The sequence below is a fragment of the Leiobunum rupestre genome, chromosome 1, assembly GCF_980474605.1.
Source record: "Leiobunum rupestre chromosome 1, qqLeiRupe1.1.hap1, whole genome shotgun sequence".
In the NCBI taxonomy this organism is placed as follows: Eukaryota; Metazoa; Arthropoda; class Arachnida; order Opiliones; family Sclerosomatidae; genus Leiobunum; species Leiobunum rupestre.
In genome coordinates this window covers 60,051,233-60,071,881 of record NC_143384.1, presented here as the reverse complement: position 1 = coordinate 60,071,881, position 20,649 = coordinate 60,051,233, and the positions used below count along the sequence as shown (strand labels likewise).

At 31.3% G+C, this 20,649-nt stretch overlaps 1 protein-coding gene across 1 annotated transcript in view; it reads left to right on the top strand.

The window, feature by feature from the left end:
- LOC149963447 (cerebellar degeneration-related protein 2-like) overlaps positions 1-20,649 on the top strand; it is a 60,895-nt gene that overhangs the window by 24,269 nt on the left and 15,977 nt on the right. Inside the window, exon 2 of the mRNA XM_090180489.1 lies at positions 14,115-14,227. Coding sequence (XP_090036615.1) covers positions 14,115-14,227 — 113 coding nt within the window. The remainder of the gene's footprint in view (positions 1-14,114; positions 14,228-20,649) is intronic.

Here is a 20,649-nt window from a genome sequence, read left to right as displayed (position 1 = left end):
AAAAGTTACCTAAATATTCGTAAATAATGGCGTATCATAAAATAATCATTCAGCAATCCCATGTTTTAAAAAAAAATCACATCATGTAACTCAATTGATTATAAAGTCCTATTTTAATTAAGCAAAAAGTTGGCTGTCCTTCTTGTTTTAATACCCCCATTTTTACCCCCACTAGTCAGCCTGACTAGTGAGCCTCCTATTTTAATTTATTTCGGGACATGGTGGGATATGCTTATTTTAACACTTCACCATGGATAATCAGCTCCAAATTAGCCTGCTGTAGCTCTCTTAGCCTTCAACGAGGGCCATCCCCAATTAGTTTTGTCAATATACATAGAGCTCCGTAGCAGCCGAGGCCAGAAGCTCAAACCTAGCAGACGGAAATCCAGAAGTTATTTAGCTTTTCGCGCTATCCGATATGTGGCTCTATGTAAATTGAAAAGACTTATTGGTGTTGACCCGCGTAGAACCCAAACAGAGATCCAGCCGGGTAATTCGGGGCTTTGACGTCATCACGTACCTTTACATCCGAAACTGATCCGGTGTCGACCTCTTTTTGGTCAGCCCTTTCCTCCCGATGGCGTCAAGAAGGGCTCACAGTGACCCTATAGTTCCCATTATTTCCCATAATTTTGAAACGGTCCTTCAAAGAGGTTACCCAACTCGCGGTAAATATTATTATTTTGGTATTTTATTTTGGCCTGTATATAATTAGTACCCATCGGAAAAATATCCTACAGAATTATATTTCGATATTTAAACCAGACGAATTTGGTAAATTATGAGGTGATATGATTTTTCACAGAAAACTCTGGTATGGAAATATGCGCAGAAGTATTTCCTTGATTAAAAAGAAACTTCTATAATGGTAAATTCGTAGTTTTAATCCTGTAAAACTTCTATAAATCGGTCTTTTAGTCCTTTAATAATCCGATAACTGTGAAATTTGCGTCTTAGTTCGGTGACTGAATTAAAAGAACTCAAATATTCTTCATTGTGGCACTCCTGCGTTAGCCATTTCATTTCAATCTTGTTGCCAAATCCCGATTGACTAATTATACATCGCGAGTGACTAAGTGGGATTTCGAAGACGGCTCACTGTCTGTTGATGATTTTCCCGTTTCGCCAGTTCTAGAATTTCCAACAACAGATCGTCGAACTCTATTTACATAATCTCTGGGACGTTCATGCTGATAAGAGCTCCATTTCAACGGTATTACGTATTCTAATGAACTGTCTTTGTCACAAACGGTTCACGAAATTCTCATCACGTTTAAAAAACAGTTCCCTATTTATGGCGGATCGTCAAACTTAACATTTCTACTTCGGAACGATTTTAAAACATATTACCATATGTAAAATACTTGTTTCACGATTTCAAAAATAAGATTTTCCGCGAGACCCTACCTTTATATAACGAGGTATAGCAGGCGTATTTACGTGCTTTTATATCCTAACAAATGTTGCGCAAAATGAATTTTAAGATCTACCAATTAGTGGACAGTAAATGTACAAATTATTGTTTTCCTTTGTAATATTGAAAATGTTACCATGGAAACCAAATCACGTGATCGCGAGGCACGAGCTAAACCATAGAATTTTGAAAGCTAAAAAACGGGCGTGGAATAGTTCGTTTAATAAGGTGGCTTTAACGTCACAGTCTTTTACTTTTGCAAGTCTACAGTCGCGCAGAATATAGCTTTTTCAAGCGCGCGTGTTAAGAATATACTAATAAAACTGGGTCTTGTGACGTAAGAGCAACATATTCTTTTTTTTTACTTTTTATTCATTTTATTTTAAACAAACAACTATTCTGCGCATTTTTAAAATCCTTTTCACTTCCATTTTCACATCATTAAGTTGATGACGTATTTTTCGTCACGGAGTAGGAAGTGACGTAATTTACTTCATATCCCGTGAACAAGGTTTCAGTAAAGGTAGACAATACTGTAACCTGTGAGAAGATTTTTAAAAAAAGTAATATTTACAGAGGAAAATTTCATTCTGGTATTTATTACTGAAAAAGCCAAAACTAAATAATTCTATAAACTACCATATTGACTGGTGAATTTCAACAAAAACGTTTGATATTTCCATGCAAATGAACGTGCAATTATCCTCCTTGTGAGCTACATTGTACAGTGCATATTTTGAGAGGTCGTTTTTACGTAACAATAAAATTTTATAAGAAAAAAGAGTTAAGACTTTTTCAATATATTTAAATAATACAATCACTTAAATTGTTTTAAACGTTTAAAAATTATTTGATTATTATTAAATAATTATAATCAAACCAGGCTAAAAGTTATCAAACTATAATCTAAAATAATTAAAAGTTATAAAATCGTACTTAAAAAGGGATTAAAATTTATGAAATAGTGGTTAAAAGGGATTAAAATTTTGAAATAGTGGTTAAAAGTGATAAAATTTTATTAAATCGGAATTATAATTGACCAAAAAATATTTAATCGCAGTTAAAATTCATTAAAATATTTTAAATTGGAATTATAAATGATTAAAACTTATTGAACCATTAATATAAAAATAATAAGTTAAACAGTATTACCCTTTTCAGACTTAGACCTCGTTTGTAAACCAAAATTATTTTCATAACGAAATGTACTGAAAAATAAAGTTTGGTTTACTTAACCTAATTTTATAAACCTCGTCTGAAAAGTGTATTAGTCACGTATTTAAAATTCCAAGCCCTTATAAGACTTTTTTTTTGACAAAGTAAGAAAGTTTCCAGATTTTTCGTAACAGAATACTTCCCGTTTCGCTACCGTTAATTTTGACAACATAATACCAAAAGAAAAATATGATACGCTGAAGAGAAAAGCGTTTACAAAAATGGACGCCACCTTTGTTTGCATAAATTATTTAACTCGAGACGACTGTTTAATTTTTGGAATACAATGGGTCAGTGAGTTGATAGATTGGGGTCAGTTCCTTCAACGGCGCGATAGCCCGCGCTCAATTTATTAGACTGGAATTTCGTATCATTCCAACATTATTCACGTCAACTTGTAAATTAATCTTATTTAGTACGGGAACTATTTAGCAAAACGAAAGGGCGTTCACTTCTAAAGTTTTAGGGGTTACGGTTAGGGCTATATCTAGATTAACCGAATTTTTCAGGTTGTTAAATTATAAAAATTCGAAGAAATTAACATAGACTGGCAAGTGCGGGTTACGAAAGTTGACGGGCTGCCGTTATTTTTTTCATATTTTATTTGATTAAACTTTTGAATAATTAACTAGATTCCGGTTACGATAGGGTATAATGGCCGGTAATTTTTATTTTAAATAATGATTTAAATATAAATTATGTGGCCCGATATCATTGTTATTAAATGCGTATCTGCTTAAAGAGTTTACGTTTAACGAGGTAAGTAATATTTTGAACGAACTTACAGGGTAAATAATCATTAAAATAAAAGTATATATTTTTTATATCTCTTCAAGTCTCCATCGCGAAAGTGTGTCAGTCTGAAAAAGTTTGTTTCCTGAACCGCCTCTCCATGTCCGCGAGTGACAGTTTCCGGTGCCTATTGTATTCCACAGTTTTGCAAATACAATGCTTTCTCGTATTCAAAACGACCAAAAAAATATTAAACTTTTTTGATTCATTGTTCTTGTACCTGGATTTTAATATTTCATCCGTCATAAATTTAGTGACGAGCTGCTCAAGTATTTCTATAATTTTCGAAGCAAATTCGTATGTTTAGTATCGACTGATGTGAACGTAAAAATATTATTTTAAAAACACGAAATAAGTAACTATAGGCTGATTTTACGCAATTTTTGGTAAATTAATAATCAACCTGAAAAGACATCAACGATTTTGTTTCATAATTGAGCACGGAAAGAGACGAGCTTGGATTTCGTTTTTCAAAATATATGAAAAATTGTGAGGTTCTTATTTCGTTTCTCAAATATGCAATTAAAGAGAGGAACTCAGATTTCGTTTCTCAAATATGCCATAAAAGAGAGGAACTCCTATTGTGTTTCTCAAATATTCCTTAAAAGAGAGGAGCTCAGATTTCGTTTCTCAAATTTTCTCTGAAAGAGAGGAGCTCGAAAGGAGCTCAAACTTCGTGTCTCAAATAAGCTATACAAGACAGGAATTTCGATTTAGTTTCTCAAATAAGCCATAAAAAACAGGAACTCTGATTTAGTTTCTCAAATAAGCCATAAAAAACAGGAACTCTGATTTAGTTTCTCAAATAAGCCATAAAAGACAGGAACTTTGATTTATTTGATTTCTCAAATAAGCCATAAAAGACAGGAACTTCGATTTAGTTTCTCAAATAAGCCATAAAAGACAGGAACTTCGATTTAGTTTCGCAAATAAGCCATAAAAGACAGGAACTTCGATTTAGTTTCGCAAATAAGCCATAAAAGACAGGAACTTCGATTTAGTTTCTCAAATAAGCCATAAAAGACAGGAACTTCGATTTAGTTTCTCAAATAAGCCATAAAAGACAGGAACTTTGATTTATTTGATTTCTCAAATAAGCCATAAAAGACAGGAACTTCGATTTAGTTTCGCAAATAAGCCATAAAAGACAGGAACTTCGATTTAGTTTCGCAAATAAGCCATAAAAGACAGGAACTTCGATTTAGTTTCGCAAATAAGCCATAAAAGACAGGAACTTCGATTTAGTTTCTCAAATAAGCCATAAAAGACAGGAACTTCGATTTAGTTTCTCAAATAAGCCATAAAAGACAGGAACTTTGATTTATTTGATTTCTCAAATAAGCCATAAAAGACAGGAACTTCGATTTAGTTTCTCAAATAAGCCATAAAAGACAGGAACTTCGATTTAGTTTCGCAAATAAGCCATAAAAGACAGGAACTTCGATTTAGTTTCTCAAATAAGCCATAAAAGACAGGAACTTCGATTTAGTTTCTCAAATAAGCCATAAAAGACAGGAACTTCGATTTAGTTTCTCAAATATGCCTTAAAAGAGAGGAGCTCGGATTTCTTTTCTCATATTTTCTCTGAAAGAGAGAAGCTCGAAAGGAGCTCAGATTTCGTGTCTCAAATAAGCTAGAAAAGATCCGGCTTTTGGACCACCGAGCCCGATTTCAATTCTGAAGCTCAAAATCTTTATCTTAAAACAAATCATAATTATCTTGATATTTGATAGTGGCACCTAATTTAAGTTGCGCGTACCAAAAGGACCAATTCGTGTTATTCTTGTTCTATTGTTTTTACGGTGTAATATATATAATTGAAATATCTATAAATATTCTGTGAAGGAACTCAATTTGCTGTAGCTTATTTTGCGAACGCATTGGCGCCGTGCATTCCGGTTTTCGATTTCCAAACTACATCAACTGGGACTGGCCTCTCAACTTGATCAAGTTTTGGTCGGCGCGACTTTTGAAGGTGAAACATCCGTAACCGGTCATGGAAATGAAAAGTGCCGCGACCTCGTCCAATTTCGCCACATTTTCAATAACTGGGGGTCATCCAACTCGCGAAGACGGCCCGTTTTGTGTGGTGGGAAGGCACTCAAACATGTGGTTCGTAATTTTGCAGTTCATGTTTCGGAAGTGATATAATAATATATAAGTGAGACACTTCCTAATATAATTCAATATTTTCAGTAAAATCTAATTTCTTGTATTTATTTAATTTCGGACGTGATGTACTTCTGATAATTATTTAGTTTCTGACGTGACGTACTTCTGATAATTATTTAGTTTCTGACGTGACGTACATCTGATAATTATTTATATTATGACGTACTTCTGATAATTGTTTATATTCTGACGTGACGTACTTCTGATCATTGTTTAGTTTCTGACGTGACGTACTTCTGATAATTGTTTAGTTTCTGACGTGACGTACTTCTGATAATTGTTTAGTTTCTGACGTGACGTACTTCTGATAATTATTTAATTTGTAACGTGACGTACTTCTGATAATTATTTAGTTCCTGGCATGACGTACTTCTGACGTGAAGTACTTCTGTAATTATTTAACTTCTGACGTGACGTGACGTACTACTGTAATTTATCAACTTCTAACAAGACGTACTACTGTAATTTATCAACTTTTAAGAAGACGTTCTAATGCGAATTATTAAATTTCTGACTTGACGTACTACTGTAATTATTTTACTTTGACGTGACGTTGCCCTAAAGATATTTATTAACATGGTAGTAATTTCTTTAATCTGAATTTAAATTAATTTGGTTTAAATTATCTATTTTTTTAAATTTTCAACCAATGCATGATTAATTTATACTTTGATACTTACATCATTTAATCTATATTTAATCTTGATGAAATTAATTGCCTATATTTCTTATTCAAATTGTTAAAAAGTTCCACGAGCGTCTTGATATTTTAGCTAATACCCAAGATACCACCCTAGTCTCAAGTTATATATCGATTTTTAATGCCTTTTAATTCAGGTGTCCTGGTTATATCGCGTATGAGGGTGGTGGCAAGCCCTTCATGCCACGCGAGTCAACCACACTCACTATTACCGTTAACCTTTACAAAGTTTTTAATATAAATTAATATGTTGCTCAAGAGTTAGTTCTTTTTGAACATTTGAGATTCTCGAAACATTGTTGACTCTTAAAGCTAGGAGCAACAAACACAAGGAGAAGGCAGCTAGCCTTTAAACACGCTAACGAAGGGTTGTGTACGAATTTCATTGGACGAGCGTCACGAGCCTTTACGATGCACGTTTTACGGGCGGGGGGAAGACAATTTCCGAATTTTCCCCTTCCGACGGCAGCAGGCGCTAAAGCGTCTAGCCAATGAAAAACGTACACAAGAAAATGAACGACTTTTGACGGGTTGCGTTCTCCTTGTGTGGGGTGTTGTGTTTGTTGCTCCTAGCTTAAAGGGAGTATAAAGTGATGGTAGATCACGGAAATTCAGGTTTTTTTTTTAAGTTTGTGGGTTAAATATACACTAAATTAAAAAGAATAAATCGTAAATTTAGTAGTTTTAGTACCGCACCTGTACGTGATCGTTAAAAAGCGGAAAATGGTTTCGTCAAAGCAGCTGTTTTGTTTTTTTATTTATTTGGCACACACCTGCCCCCTACTTTTGTTTTGATTCATTAATATTCACAAATGGGGGAGCTTCGACAAAATGTAACCCGTATAAGACGCTTCTAAAATATCCATTCGATTCCAAGCCCTGTGATATTTTTGAAGCGGTAAAGAAATATGTATTATATTATTTTAATCAATACGTGTTATCTCTTTACCAGACAGGGTGTTACGGATAAGTATGTCAGACATTCAGGGGCGTTTAATGGGTCCTAATGAGTAGAAAATGGTATAATTTAATAATCCAAAACATTGGTGACGAATATCCGACCAAAATCTTGTTTAACTTTATTTGGATCTACATCAGGGCCGGATTAACCAATACGCCGAATTGGCCTGGGCCTAGGGCACCAAGCCTACAAGGGGCACCAAGAGGGTTCGAAAAAAATAAACGTACAAAAGATTAATCATTTGCTTTTCACCAAATATTTTCCGGAGTAATTTTAGTAAATGCGTCCACCCCTATGAACCAAAAACGTTCTCTGACGGACTGCCGTCTAGCCCCTGACGACATACTAAATCTGGCAGCAAAATGAATTTTCCACCACGATAATGAACTTTTGTCACTTGTTATTAATTTTCTCGCTTCAGCGATAAAACAACGGATTTTATACAAACAATTTGGTTCAGTTTTTAGGCTGTGTACCGGTTTTTAGTATAGGACCATGTTCATTGGACATGTTTTACTCAAGGTGACCCAGAATTTTTGACGTACACTTTTGAAATGAAAACAGTTTTATTAGCTTCACCGTGAACTTTATCTTCTAAATTCAACTGATTTGCTCTTTCCCCTCGGTTTTTAAAATTTAAAATTGTGATATCCAGTTTAGCGTATTTCACGTAAATATTTTTCTAGTCCTTATTTTGTTTTTTTTTCCCATAAAATCACAAAATTGTGCCTCAATAATAATAACCAGAACATCTAGATGGAGCCTAATTATGTATTCGATTTGGATTCCAAACAGATTTCAGATATCTGGGACTGCATTTCGTGATTTTATAAAATGCCTTTTCAGATGGTAAAGGATAACTCGAGTTCTAATTCAATATCTGATTTTTAAAACAGGCTTTCAAAGTACCGTCTTGTAGTTGATTATATTTAGAATTTTGCCGGTTTCTTAAATTGATTTAAAAGATTTCTCCAATTCGTGAACCTCAGTTTATCCAAAATACAATTTCTTGTTCCATATATTTCAAATGTTGAATAAAATATTTACAACTTCATTTTTCGATATTATCTCTAATTTCGTATTATCTGCTTGTTTACTCAAAACGATAGAGTAATTTTTCACAAAATTTACGTAAAAAGTAATCCAAATTGGCTGACTTTCCGTCTCAAATGTCAAAATCCTTCAAAAAAACTTTGGAATTTTTCCAAAAGGCAAGTGAATTGATTTAAATCGTTTGCGAATCATAGTAAATTAGCAAGTATTGACAACCGTCAGAGTAGCAAAATAGTCAGTCTGCGGGTGAGGTAACCTAATAACCAAAACGACCCAGCAACTAGGCCCCGACGGCGCTGATGTTTTCTCGACGCGCCGCCAGGGTTTTTTTTTAATATTTTTAAACAGGGCTGCCAGATTTTCCGTTGATATCTTTGCAGCTTTGCTAGTGCAAATAAAAGAGTTTATTTCCTACGAAATTTCATATAAACGCCGTGGAATTTTGGAAAAATTATGATTTAATGATCCTATAATTTGTAAATTGTATTCTGTAATTATCCTATAATTTGTAAATTATATTCTGTAATTATCCTATAATTTGTAAATTGTATTCTGTAATTATCCTATAATTTTGTAAATTTTATGCTGTAATTATCCTATAACTTTGAAATTTTTATCCTATAACTTTCAAATTTTAATCCAATAACTTTAAAATTTTTATCCTATAACTTTGAAATTTTTATCTTATAACTTTGAAATTTTAATCCAATAACTTTCAAATTTTAATCCAATAACTTTAAAATTTTTATCCTATAACTTTCAAATTTTTATCCTATAACTTTGAAATTTTTATCTTATAACTTTGAAATTTTTATCCTATAACTTTGAAATTTTTATCTTATAACTTTGAAATTTTTATCCTATAACTTTGAAATTTTTATCCTATAACTTTGAAATTTTTATCTTATAACTTTGAAATTTTTATCCTATAACTTAAATTTTTTTATCCTATAATTATCTTATACTTTTGAAGATTTCATCGTTTAATTATCCTTTAATTCCTGTAAATTTTTCAGCATTATTGGCTGTGAACCGTGTTAAAGAATAGTACTCTCAAAACGTTTTGCCTTGTAAGTTCCTAATACTTCGAGCATCGGAGGGCATAACACCGCTGAATTTGGTACGCGAAAAATAATCAATTTGGCCTAAATGATTCCGTGAAAATAAGAATCGAGTGGGACGAGGGGAAATAAGTGAAAATCACTCATTCCGCAACGTTGAACCGCCAAAGCATCATTCCGCGGGTGTGTGGCCAATGGCAGCAGACGAAAGCGAAACGATTTGACCCCCTCCGTTGAAGGCACTCTGGGGTTAGTCTACGAACTATTAAATTACCCGTATCGAAAACAGAATTCGGAAATACCGCTTCTTCCAAAAGCGGACGCCGCTAAGAACTACAGAACGAACTAAGTACGCGTAACCACGTTTGTGGAAAATTCTCGTAAATAACAATCTGAAAACTACAACCTCTTAAATCGCATTTTTGAATCTGAAACTAGCGCTTCTAAACCGATTCTCAGATAGCAGTCAATTGCGTTATCTGTACCGAGTAATTAATAACGACAGATTAGTTATCAGATTATTTGCATTTACGTTCAAATATTATCAGATCAGTTTTACGTTCAAATATAATCGGATCAGTTTTACGTTCAGATATAATCAGATCAGTTTTACGTTCAGATATAATCAGATCAGTTTTACGTTCAAATATAATCGGATCAGTTTTACGTTCAGATATAATTGGATCAGTTTTACGTTCAGGTATAATCAGATCAGTTTTCCGTTCAAATATAATCAGATCAGTTTTACGTTCAAATATAATCAGATCAGTTTTACGTTCAAATATAATAGATCAGTTTTACGTTCAGATATAATCAGATCAGTTTTACGTTCAAATATAATCAGATCAGTTTTACGTTCAAATATAATCAGATCAGTTTTACGTTCAAATATAATCAGATCAGTTTTACGTTCAAATATAATCAGATCAGTTTTACGTTCAAATATAATAGATCAGTTTTACGTTCAAATATAATCAGATCAGTTTTACGTTCAAATATAATCAGATCAGTTTTACGTTCAAATATAATCAGATCAGTTTTACGTTCAAATATAATCAGATCAGTTTTACGTTCAAATATAATCAGATCAGTTTTACGTTCAAATATAATAGATCAGTTTTACGTTCAAATATAATCAGATCAGTTTTACGTTCAAATATAATCAGATCAGTTTTACGTTCAAATATAATCAGATCAGTTTTACGTTCAAATATAATCAGATCAGTTTTACGTTCAAATATAATCAGATCAGTTTTACGTTCAAATATAATCAGATCAGTTTTACGTTCAAATATAATCAGATCAGTTTTACGTTCAAATATAATCAGATCAGTTTTACGTTCAAATATAATCAGATCAGTTTTACGTTCAAATATAATCAGATCAGTTTTACGTTCAAATATAATCAGATCAGTTTTACGTTCAAATATAATTATTAATTTATATTATTCATTTAATAAATTTTTTAACTTTTGAGTTTAACTTTTAAGTTGATTAAAAATGATAAAAATCTCAATTAAAAATCATGGATGATTAAATTGTTATTTCAATTGAATGAAAGTTAAAAGATATTAATTTTTTCAAATGATTAAAAAAAGTAAATTATGATTTCAAATGATTAAAAAAGTAAATTATGATTTCAAATGATTAAAAAAAGTAAATTATGATTTCAAATGATTAAAATAAGTAAATTATGATTTCAAATGATTTAAAGAAGTAAATTATGATTTAAAATGATTAATATAAGTAAAATGATTAATATAAGTAAATTATGATTTCAAATGATTAAAAGAAGTAAATTATGATTTCAAATGATTAAAAGAAGTAAATTATGATTTCAAATGATTAAAATAAGTAAATTATGATTTCAAATGATTAAAATAAGTAAACTTTGATTTCAAATGATTAAAATAAGTAAATTATGATTTCAAATGATTAAAATAAGTAAATGATTATTTTAAATGATTAAAATAAGTAAATTATTATTTTAAATGATTAAAATAAGTAAATTATTATATTAAATGATTAAAATAAGTAAATGATTATTTTAAATCATGAAAATAAGTAAATGATTATTTTAAATGATTAAAATAAGTAAATGATTATTTTAAATAATGAAAATAAGTAAATGATTATTTGAAATGATTAAAATAAGTAAATTATAATTTTAAATGATTAAAATAGACTAAATTACTGAAACCCCGCGTTGAAGCACTCAGTTTCTGCTAATAAAAACCTGAAAGAATGATATATTTGTTCGAAATTGTGAGTTAATACGGTTTCGCTTTGAGGCCATCGCGGGGAATAATGTCTGAGAAAACAATGTCCTTGACGCTCGGCGTAATGTGGTAAAACACCTGACTGCCACACAATATTTCCCCTTCCTAAAAACCTTTCTCTCGGTCTCTGTTTTTTTCGGTGATTTCCTATTCGAGTTAATGGCCTCTCAATGGAGCGAGCTTTTTTAAAGAAAAGATTCAAAACAGTCGAAACTCGTTCAGTAGCGAGACTTTTTCCTTTTTGAAAAAAAATAACACTTTTTTTTTTTAATTTGTGGTCTGACTGGTTCCGAAATTATTTCGTACTCGTATCAAACACAGTAAATTATTTCTGCGTGTTTTCGTTTCGGTTTACGGTTGTATTTAAAGGTTTATGTCGTTCAGATGACCTTTTATATCTTTGAAGTTGTTTCATATATCATACTTCTTTTTAATCGGTATTTATCAGATCAAAATTACAAAACGTTAATGGCCTGTTATATATTCCCAGGGATTAAGTTGTTGTGATTTGCGAATTAACTCGGTGAACTTTTATCTTGTCTTGAAAACTTAAACGTTTAGTTTAAAAGTTTTTTCTAAAGTCATTAAAATTCGACTTGGTATGTCTGACCGGTTATTTAAAAAAGCTAACTCGGTTTAAATAAGTTTTGTTGAAATTTTTGTTTAAAGTTCTTGTTTGAACTAGGATGATTCTTGGGGTTAACGGTAATAGTGAGTGTAGGGAGCTGTTGGCTCGCGTGGCATGAAGGGCTTGCCACCACCCTCCTACGCATTGTAACCCGGCCACCTGATTAAAGGCATTACAAGTCGCTTGATGACTTAGGCCTAAGGTGGTGCCTTGGGTAATAGCCTAGCTAACTATTATTATGATTACCCTCCTACGCCTTGTAACCCGGCCACCTGAATTAATGGCATTAAAAATCGCTATAGATGACTTGGACCTAAGGTTGGATAGCTGATTATTATAATAATTTATTATATTAATAAAAGGTTTCGATTGATTGTTCGAAAAACCCGTTTTGGAAGCAAAAATAGGTACTCTCTAATACTATTTCATCCCTTAAATATGGTTTATCAATAAGTTAATATCCCTACGAAATGCAATTTTACACCTTTAAGAGAAGTAATAGACTCGGTACATTTTGAGCCCAACGAAATCTGCGGAAAGACTGGAAAGGCATAGATGAATCATTGTCTCGCATAATATACACTTCTAGTATTGCCAGAAGTAAATGAACCGAAGTTATCGAAAAAGCGATCAGAATCGGAGGGCGTTTTCCTTATGAAAATGATGAGAAAATCGAATCAAATAAAAGCTAATTTTCGTCCCATCTTTTGACGCGATAAATTGCACTTGGGAATTGTTAGTATAGCTATTTCTATGCATAAAAAACGGTTTCATAAAATCAAAAAAGGTTTTTTTTTCGGCCTAGGAGCTTGCAAAATTTTAAATTCGAGGTCAAAATGTAACTTCCTAAGGAAAACGCCTCCAACATGGGGAGTATAGCAGTCTCATAACTTCGGTTCATTTAATTTTGGTATTGCCTAATGACGTGATCACTAATTAACCTTCATTAAAATGATAGATAGCAACGACTGTATTCGTAGTCGTAAATTGGTGTAAATTAACAAATTTCGCATCAAAGCAAAGCTTTTCGTTGATTTCAATTTAAAAATTTTTGAAACTTTTTAATTTCCTGACAAAATATATTACCTGAACTGAGAACTAAATTTCTCTTTTAAAAAAATAACCATAGTATGAGTTTAATTTTTCAGATAAAATATACCGTTAAAAGATATAACCCTGAAATTAGTCAAACTTTCCCGAATTTCTGAAGAGTTTAAAATCTTGTTTTCAATCATTTCGTTTATTTTGCTATTAAATTGTTTTTCACCATTTTAAAAGACTTGGTATTTTTATAACCGTTTTAACGATTTCAATTAGTTCAAGTTCCAAATTCACACTTTGTCATGATATCGATGCAAATCGATTAAAATCGTTTCGATGGAGTTTTTTACCGCTTAGGTGTGACCGTAGCTGATTTTTAGTGCTTTAATTATCTATTTATAAAATTGTCATTGACATATAACTAAATAATAATATATTTTTCCAATTATCACCCTTTCATTCACATATAACTAAATAATAATATATTTTTACAATTATCACCCTTGCATTGACATATAACTAAATATTAATTTATTTGGCAAATTATCACCCTTGCATTGACATATAACTAAATATTAATTTATTTGGCAAATTATCACCCTTGCATTGACATATAACTAAATAATAATATATTTTGATCCAATAACTGACATTTACTTTTAGAATAAAACTGTTTAAAATTTAAAAAAATATGCGCATTAGAAACTACTTTTCCGTTTTTCCTCAAGCATATCGTTTCAGAATTAGCATACATTTCCATTTACCTTTTTATTAATGGCGTATATCTTTTTGAAATAGATTTGCAACTGGCCGCGGAATTGGGGAAAACGTTATTGGAAAGGAACCAAGACCTGGAGATTAACCTGAAACAGCAGCAAGCCGTCATTGAAGAGCAAGCCCAAGAGATTCAGGTATGCCCAATTAAATTAAGAAATTATTACAATTCCGCGGCGTCGTGAACCATACATAGTGGGGTCGAGATAATTTGCCAGGAATTGTTTACGCGCTTAAGTCAAATCTCCGAAATTGGTCCCCGTTTGTCATTCTCACACAAAAGTGTTACGTTGAAATTTCCGTTTTTCGCTCCACCACGCGTGAATAATTTTTCAAACGGGTAATGTTTATCAACAATCGATTGGAGAGAAATATTTCCTTTATTCGTCCCGTGGCAGCGCGTTGTCGTTCAAGGACACGAAACGACGTTGTTGCTAGCAGACGATATCTCCGACACAATTTTTTTGTCTTATTTCCAACCCCTTTTGATTTTAGCGATGTTTGTTATTTAACCGCGTTTTTTTAATTTTTAATTTAACGGATTGATTTTTTCACAGTTTCGGCCGTTTAGTGCCGCTTACCTTCATTTAAAATACTAATTAAAATTATTCAAATAATTTAAAAACAAAAAATAACGGTATTGGTTTTCAAAGGATTTTTGAAATATTTAAAATTACCGACTATAATTAAATGAAAAATATTTTTGGGCGAATATAAATACCGTTTTTTTAAACAATTTATAAAGAAATGTATTTAATTCGCACAGTTAAAAATAAAATAGAATTTGGGCTTTTTTTTAAATATTTTTTAATGTTGTGTAAAAACTAAATGTTGCTAAAATCAACGGAATTAATTTCGCATAATTTTTAAAATATTAAAAATAACCGACTATAATTTTGATTAATTTAAAAATAAATAATATTGTATAAAATAAATAATATTGTATAAAATAAATAATATTGTATAAAAATAAATAATATTGTATAAAAATAAATACCATGGTTTTTAAATTATTTTATTATATGCACACAAATTACTTGGTTATTGTAAATAATAATTGAAATTATTTAAATAGTTTAAATAAATTAAAAAAATGCAGATATTAATTTCGACTTATTTTAATATTGGGCCAAAAATTGAATCTGTTGTTTTTAAATTATTTAATTATTATAGATGCAAGTAGCTACAAATAATACTTAATACTAATTTTAATTGAGAAGTTTAAAGTGAGTTTGGAAATATCGTTAGACATAGCAAGAAGTCAAGTTTCAGAGAATCGCAATTTAAATGTAATTATTCTAAAATTTAAACGTCATTTCTTACGTTTTCGATGAACAATAAAATTTAAATGCGCTTCTTTCAAAGTTGATTGCTTTTCTTAAATGTTGAGGGGAGTTCTTTTAAGAATTTTCATACAAATGTCTTAATTTTAATTTATTTTTGCTCAAGATAGAGGGTACAATAACATCTGATTATTCACTAATATAAATTGTAGGATTAAAATATCAAAATTATAAGAAATTTATCGATCTTAAACTGCCTAGTTATTGGAATTTTATAGAGTGGAAATATTGAGAAATACTAGTTCTATAAAATGTTTTATAGAAGGATTAATTTGATCCTGCTTAGCCATGGACTCAATTCTCAAAGAAGGCCTTTTGAGAAAAACACGAAATTCAATATTTTACTTTTAGTGTGTTAGAACTTTCTTTATTGGAGTTTCCAAGATTTAAAGAAATATTTATGGCAATATAGGATTTAAAATGAAATTATATTATACATATAGGACCATTTCAGAATTATAGAAAAATATAAAGCAGAGATGGCACTTGATATATATTCGATATATATCGAGTGATAAAAAATATTAAAAATATCATGATTAATATCAAAATATCAAAAATGTCATGATGTATATCAAAATATCAAAAATGTCATGATTTATATAAAAATATAAAAAAAATCATGATTTAGGCCATTATAAAAATATCAAAATTATCATAATATTGATCAATATATCATGATTTTCTCTATCTCTGGTGGGAGGCCAAACATTTACGAGGAGGCGGCGAAGTTTCACCGAACAGTTTTTCAATTATGATCAGTACGAACTTATGAGGTAGAAATGTCTTGGGGTTTCTTGTAAGATTGGTCAGAATTTGTATACTCAATTGCGAGAAGGGCTACGATTTGTACCAAAACATCCATGGATATTTACTGAATTTTAAATTTGACGCGTTGAAAATTGTCATTGTACTCGCTCCAGTGATCTCGATGAGGGTAAATAAAGTCCACCGCTCATTATTTAAGAAACCTTGATTAGACCCTTTCACTTCATAAGTCTGCAAATTGAATCAACCCCCGCTTTGGAAATAAAGTTCTTTAGCCTTTTGAAACGATTCAATCTTTTATTTTGGATATTCCAATTCAGATGCAAAGTCGTTCTAAATATAAACAGCTGTGTATAAATACAAAATAAATATAAATATGAGGTATAACGATGTACCCAAAACAAAGTGGAACGTAATTCCATTGTGCTGTCAAATGACAAAATGTCAAGGCTTAAATTTTTGTTTCTGGCAGATGACAAACAAACAGATGGATAAGTAGAGGAACACCATATTATTGCTTACAGAGCTTTACGAAAAAAAAGCGCATCCAGTATGTATTTATTTATCCTTAGGGGGAATAATTCCATAACAATCTTCCAACGCACACCATGATGCCCTCTTGGGTATACGTAATAAATGTCATCTAATTTCGTTCGAACAATGAGTAAACCTCGGTTTCACCACGAATGCGTTTTGTCCTTAAAGGGGTGGAAATATTTTCGTTTTGCATAGACGATATAGGAACTAAAAAATGCAAATACGCGATTCAAAAAGAGATAGTTCTCGGAGCGTGAAACGCACGCTCCTCTAGAAATAGTTCTTTAATTATAAATGAAACAAAACCAAAAATTGCGATTGAAATGAAATTTCGTCGGGAGAGTATCAATAGAAGAATCGTCCCGTATTCAGTGAACCCATTCTCCCCGATTGAAACCAAAACGAGCGTCTTCTGGCGAAGTGTCTTAGTTCAAACAAAAGATCACAATCTGCGATTCTTTCGCTCTCGGTAACAAAGGACAAAAAACAAATCGAAGGAACTTTATTTAAAAAAAAACGTACCTGATCGAGGACAACCTTTTTGAAAACGTTTGTCGAATTCGACCCAATTTTTGGGAAACAGAAAGAAGCATCCAAAAATGATATCGTGGCCCAACGTGAGAATCGTTTAATGACTCTCTCAATCTACCCATTGATAACAGCTTGTAAGATAACTATTTGAGAACCTGCATTATTTGAACGGATAACTACGGTCGGTTTGTCGGCGAAGAAGCATTTGAGAACCTACATTAGAGCCAACCATCCAAAACGTGTAGGGAGAAATTTGTACGAGTGTAGACGTTGATTTATTCTTTACAATGTGTACTCTTAGAAGTTAGCCGTACACGTTTTCGAGGTGTATTAACCTTTATATTATTTTAAAGGATACCATGATTAATTATTTCACTTATTTCAATTTTAATAAAAGGCAATGTTTGACTACAAGAATATGATGAAGTATTTAGGACTTGAACTTTTGTAAAAAAAAACAATGTTATTTCTCATTATTTTAATAAATCTTTGAACGTTATATTAAAACTTAATTTAAAATTTAGCGTATCAAGTGGTCTGATTGGGTTAAAATGTAACTTAAATCATATAATGGTACTTTAATGGATTGGAGTGGTTATGAAATTAGATAAAACTTTCAATTCAAAGCCAATCTTAGAGATCGGGGATGGTTAACTTTTATTCAATAGATAAAGCTCTCAAAATTATTCGTAAAACGTTTTGATCAAGTAATTTATATTTCTGTATTATCCGAATAATTTTTTGATAAATTTGTAAAATTAATCGGAAAAACGACGTTTTTTTCGATAAAAAGCTCAAATTTTACGAATAATACATGTTTTTTAATAATATTCCGAAATATTAACCTGTAAATTTCTTTGTTTACATTTTCCCCCCAGAAAAAATCAATTTAATTATGGATAATAATTAACCGTCACCGACCTCTAGCCAATCTAATAAAAATAAGATTGCATGATCGTATAAAAATTGCGAAATAATAAATTTTTTCAGAATTATTCCAAATATACAAAGTAATATCCTTTTCAGGCGATACTTATAAACCCGTTAAACTTTCTCTACTGAATAATTTTTATTTTACTAAACCACTTTTTTACAAGGCCGAAAAGGGAAATTCAAAGGTTTATCGGGGTTTAATTTAATAATAATAATAATCAGCTAGGCTAATACCCAAGGCACCACCTTAGGCCTAAGTCATCAAGTGACTTTTGAAGCCATTATTTCAGGTGGCCGGGTTACAATGCGTAGGAGGGGAATGTATTAAACAAAATCATTTAAATTCTGCAATAACGACTTTAACAACGAATTTTGCTGATCTGAAATTGTAAATGGTGGACTTTAAGCGTAACCAAAATAACTCTTCTTACACCGAACTATTTACCGAAAACCATTTATTCTACTAAATCCAGTTTTAATAGCATCTTCTCAATAGTTTGAAGTTTCTCAGGGTTCAGTTTAACAGAACTACTTCTAAAACCTTTTTAATTTTTTTCATTCCCATTTAGCATGTATGAATTTTAACATTTGCTGGAAATAAACTTTAAAAGGGAAGCATTTAGCGTAACCAAAGTTACACTTTTTACGTAGCAAAATATTCCGAAAACAATTTATTCTACCAAAACCAAGTTTTGTGAGAATCTTCGAAATAATGTACTAGTGGAAATATGGAATAGTTAAGGATTTCTCAGGGTTTAAATGAACAAAACTAAAAATATTTTTAGAAGCAGTTTAGTAGTAGTAAAAAATGTAACGCTTAAAGTTCATCATGTAAAAATTATTCCCAGCAAAAAATCGTTCTTCAAATATGAGAATGAAAAAAAAAAGGTTTTTTGTAGGAATAATTTTTTTATTCACATTTAGCATATAATAATTTTAACATTTGTTGGGAATAAATTTTAAATGCTGAGCTTTAAGCGTAAATATTGTTTGGTGGTGTGAGCGGCTCTTTTTCATCGATCGTTTCCTGGTCGCGAATCGCGCTTTTAAGAGTTCATTAGCATTATCAATCCTTCTCGCTTTTAATTTGTGAACCGTCGCCGCTTCATTGCCTCTGATCTGAATACGTCGCGGTCGTTCTTCCATGACCATTTCGTTGCAATGTTTTGCCTCCGTTAAAAGTCCGAACTTCAAACTCTTTCCATTGTTTTTTATCCCACAATTATACGCTAATTTTTATTTCATTTGAAAATTGGTATTCGACAAATAATCAGCGAATTGGAATAATTTATCCTTATTTTTCGAATGTAAAAAAAAGGTGTTTATCTGGCGAAAATGAATTTATATGTTCAGCGAAGGAATGCAGTGTTCCATTTTTTAAGGAATTTCGGGGTAAACTATAGGGGCGAAATTTACAAAGAACCTTTATCTTGGTCACGTATTATGAAATCTAAAAGGTATTTGGTGAGAAAATAGAAGTGGCTGGTATTTTTAAAATACGTACCATACTCTTTCTGAACCAGGAAAGATTGAAATAAAATCGAAGTAAACTTGCGATTACAATTATCGTTTTTGCTATTTCAACTTGCCAAGCCAGTTTACACACACACACTATTTTCCTTAACAATTAAGTTAATTTATAATTATATTAAAAATATTAAAAATACTATAAATAATCACCAGCATTTGTATAAGATTTACAATCTGCCCGAACTTCAATAGGTTCTTCTCTTCATAAAGGATGATAAAATTAGCGAATAAGTCCATTATAAAAAGGGATAATAAAGCTAAACCCTAAACAAATTTGAAGAAATTTAAAAACTTACTAATAGCTCGTACCGATAGGTCTTCGAGCGAACAAAAAGACGCGAAACTCGGACCAAATAGATCTTCGAGTGAAAAATTAAATTAAATTAAATAGCCAGAAATTCCAACGGTAGACCGGTTTCGTCCTATTTGAGACTCGTCAGTACCGTGCGGGAAATCTGGCTCGCGACTATAACACCGAATAAAGAAACTAAGCCTAAATATTAAAAATTTCAAAACGAGTTGCATAATGCGGCTTTCCGTTGCTATGCAACTCGTTTTGAGTTTCGCGTCTTTTTGTTTGATCGAAGACCTATCGGTACAAGCTATTAGTAAGTTTTTAAATTTCTTCAAATTTGTTTATGGTTTAGCTTTATTATCCCTTTTCATAATGATTAATCTACTTATTCGCTAATTTTATCATCCTTTACAATGCAGTCCGTAGGTGGTTCCTTTTAACTCTTCTCCTCATTCCTAACTAAGCTTTTAACAAAGACTAAATAGCTCTACTTCGATAGGATTTGTACCTGTGATAATTATTTGTTTTTAAAAATTCCACTTTTGTATATAGTGTCTTTCTGTTTGGTGGTATCCAAAATACTGTTATCCAAATTATAGTGATATTATAATTTGGTAGATTT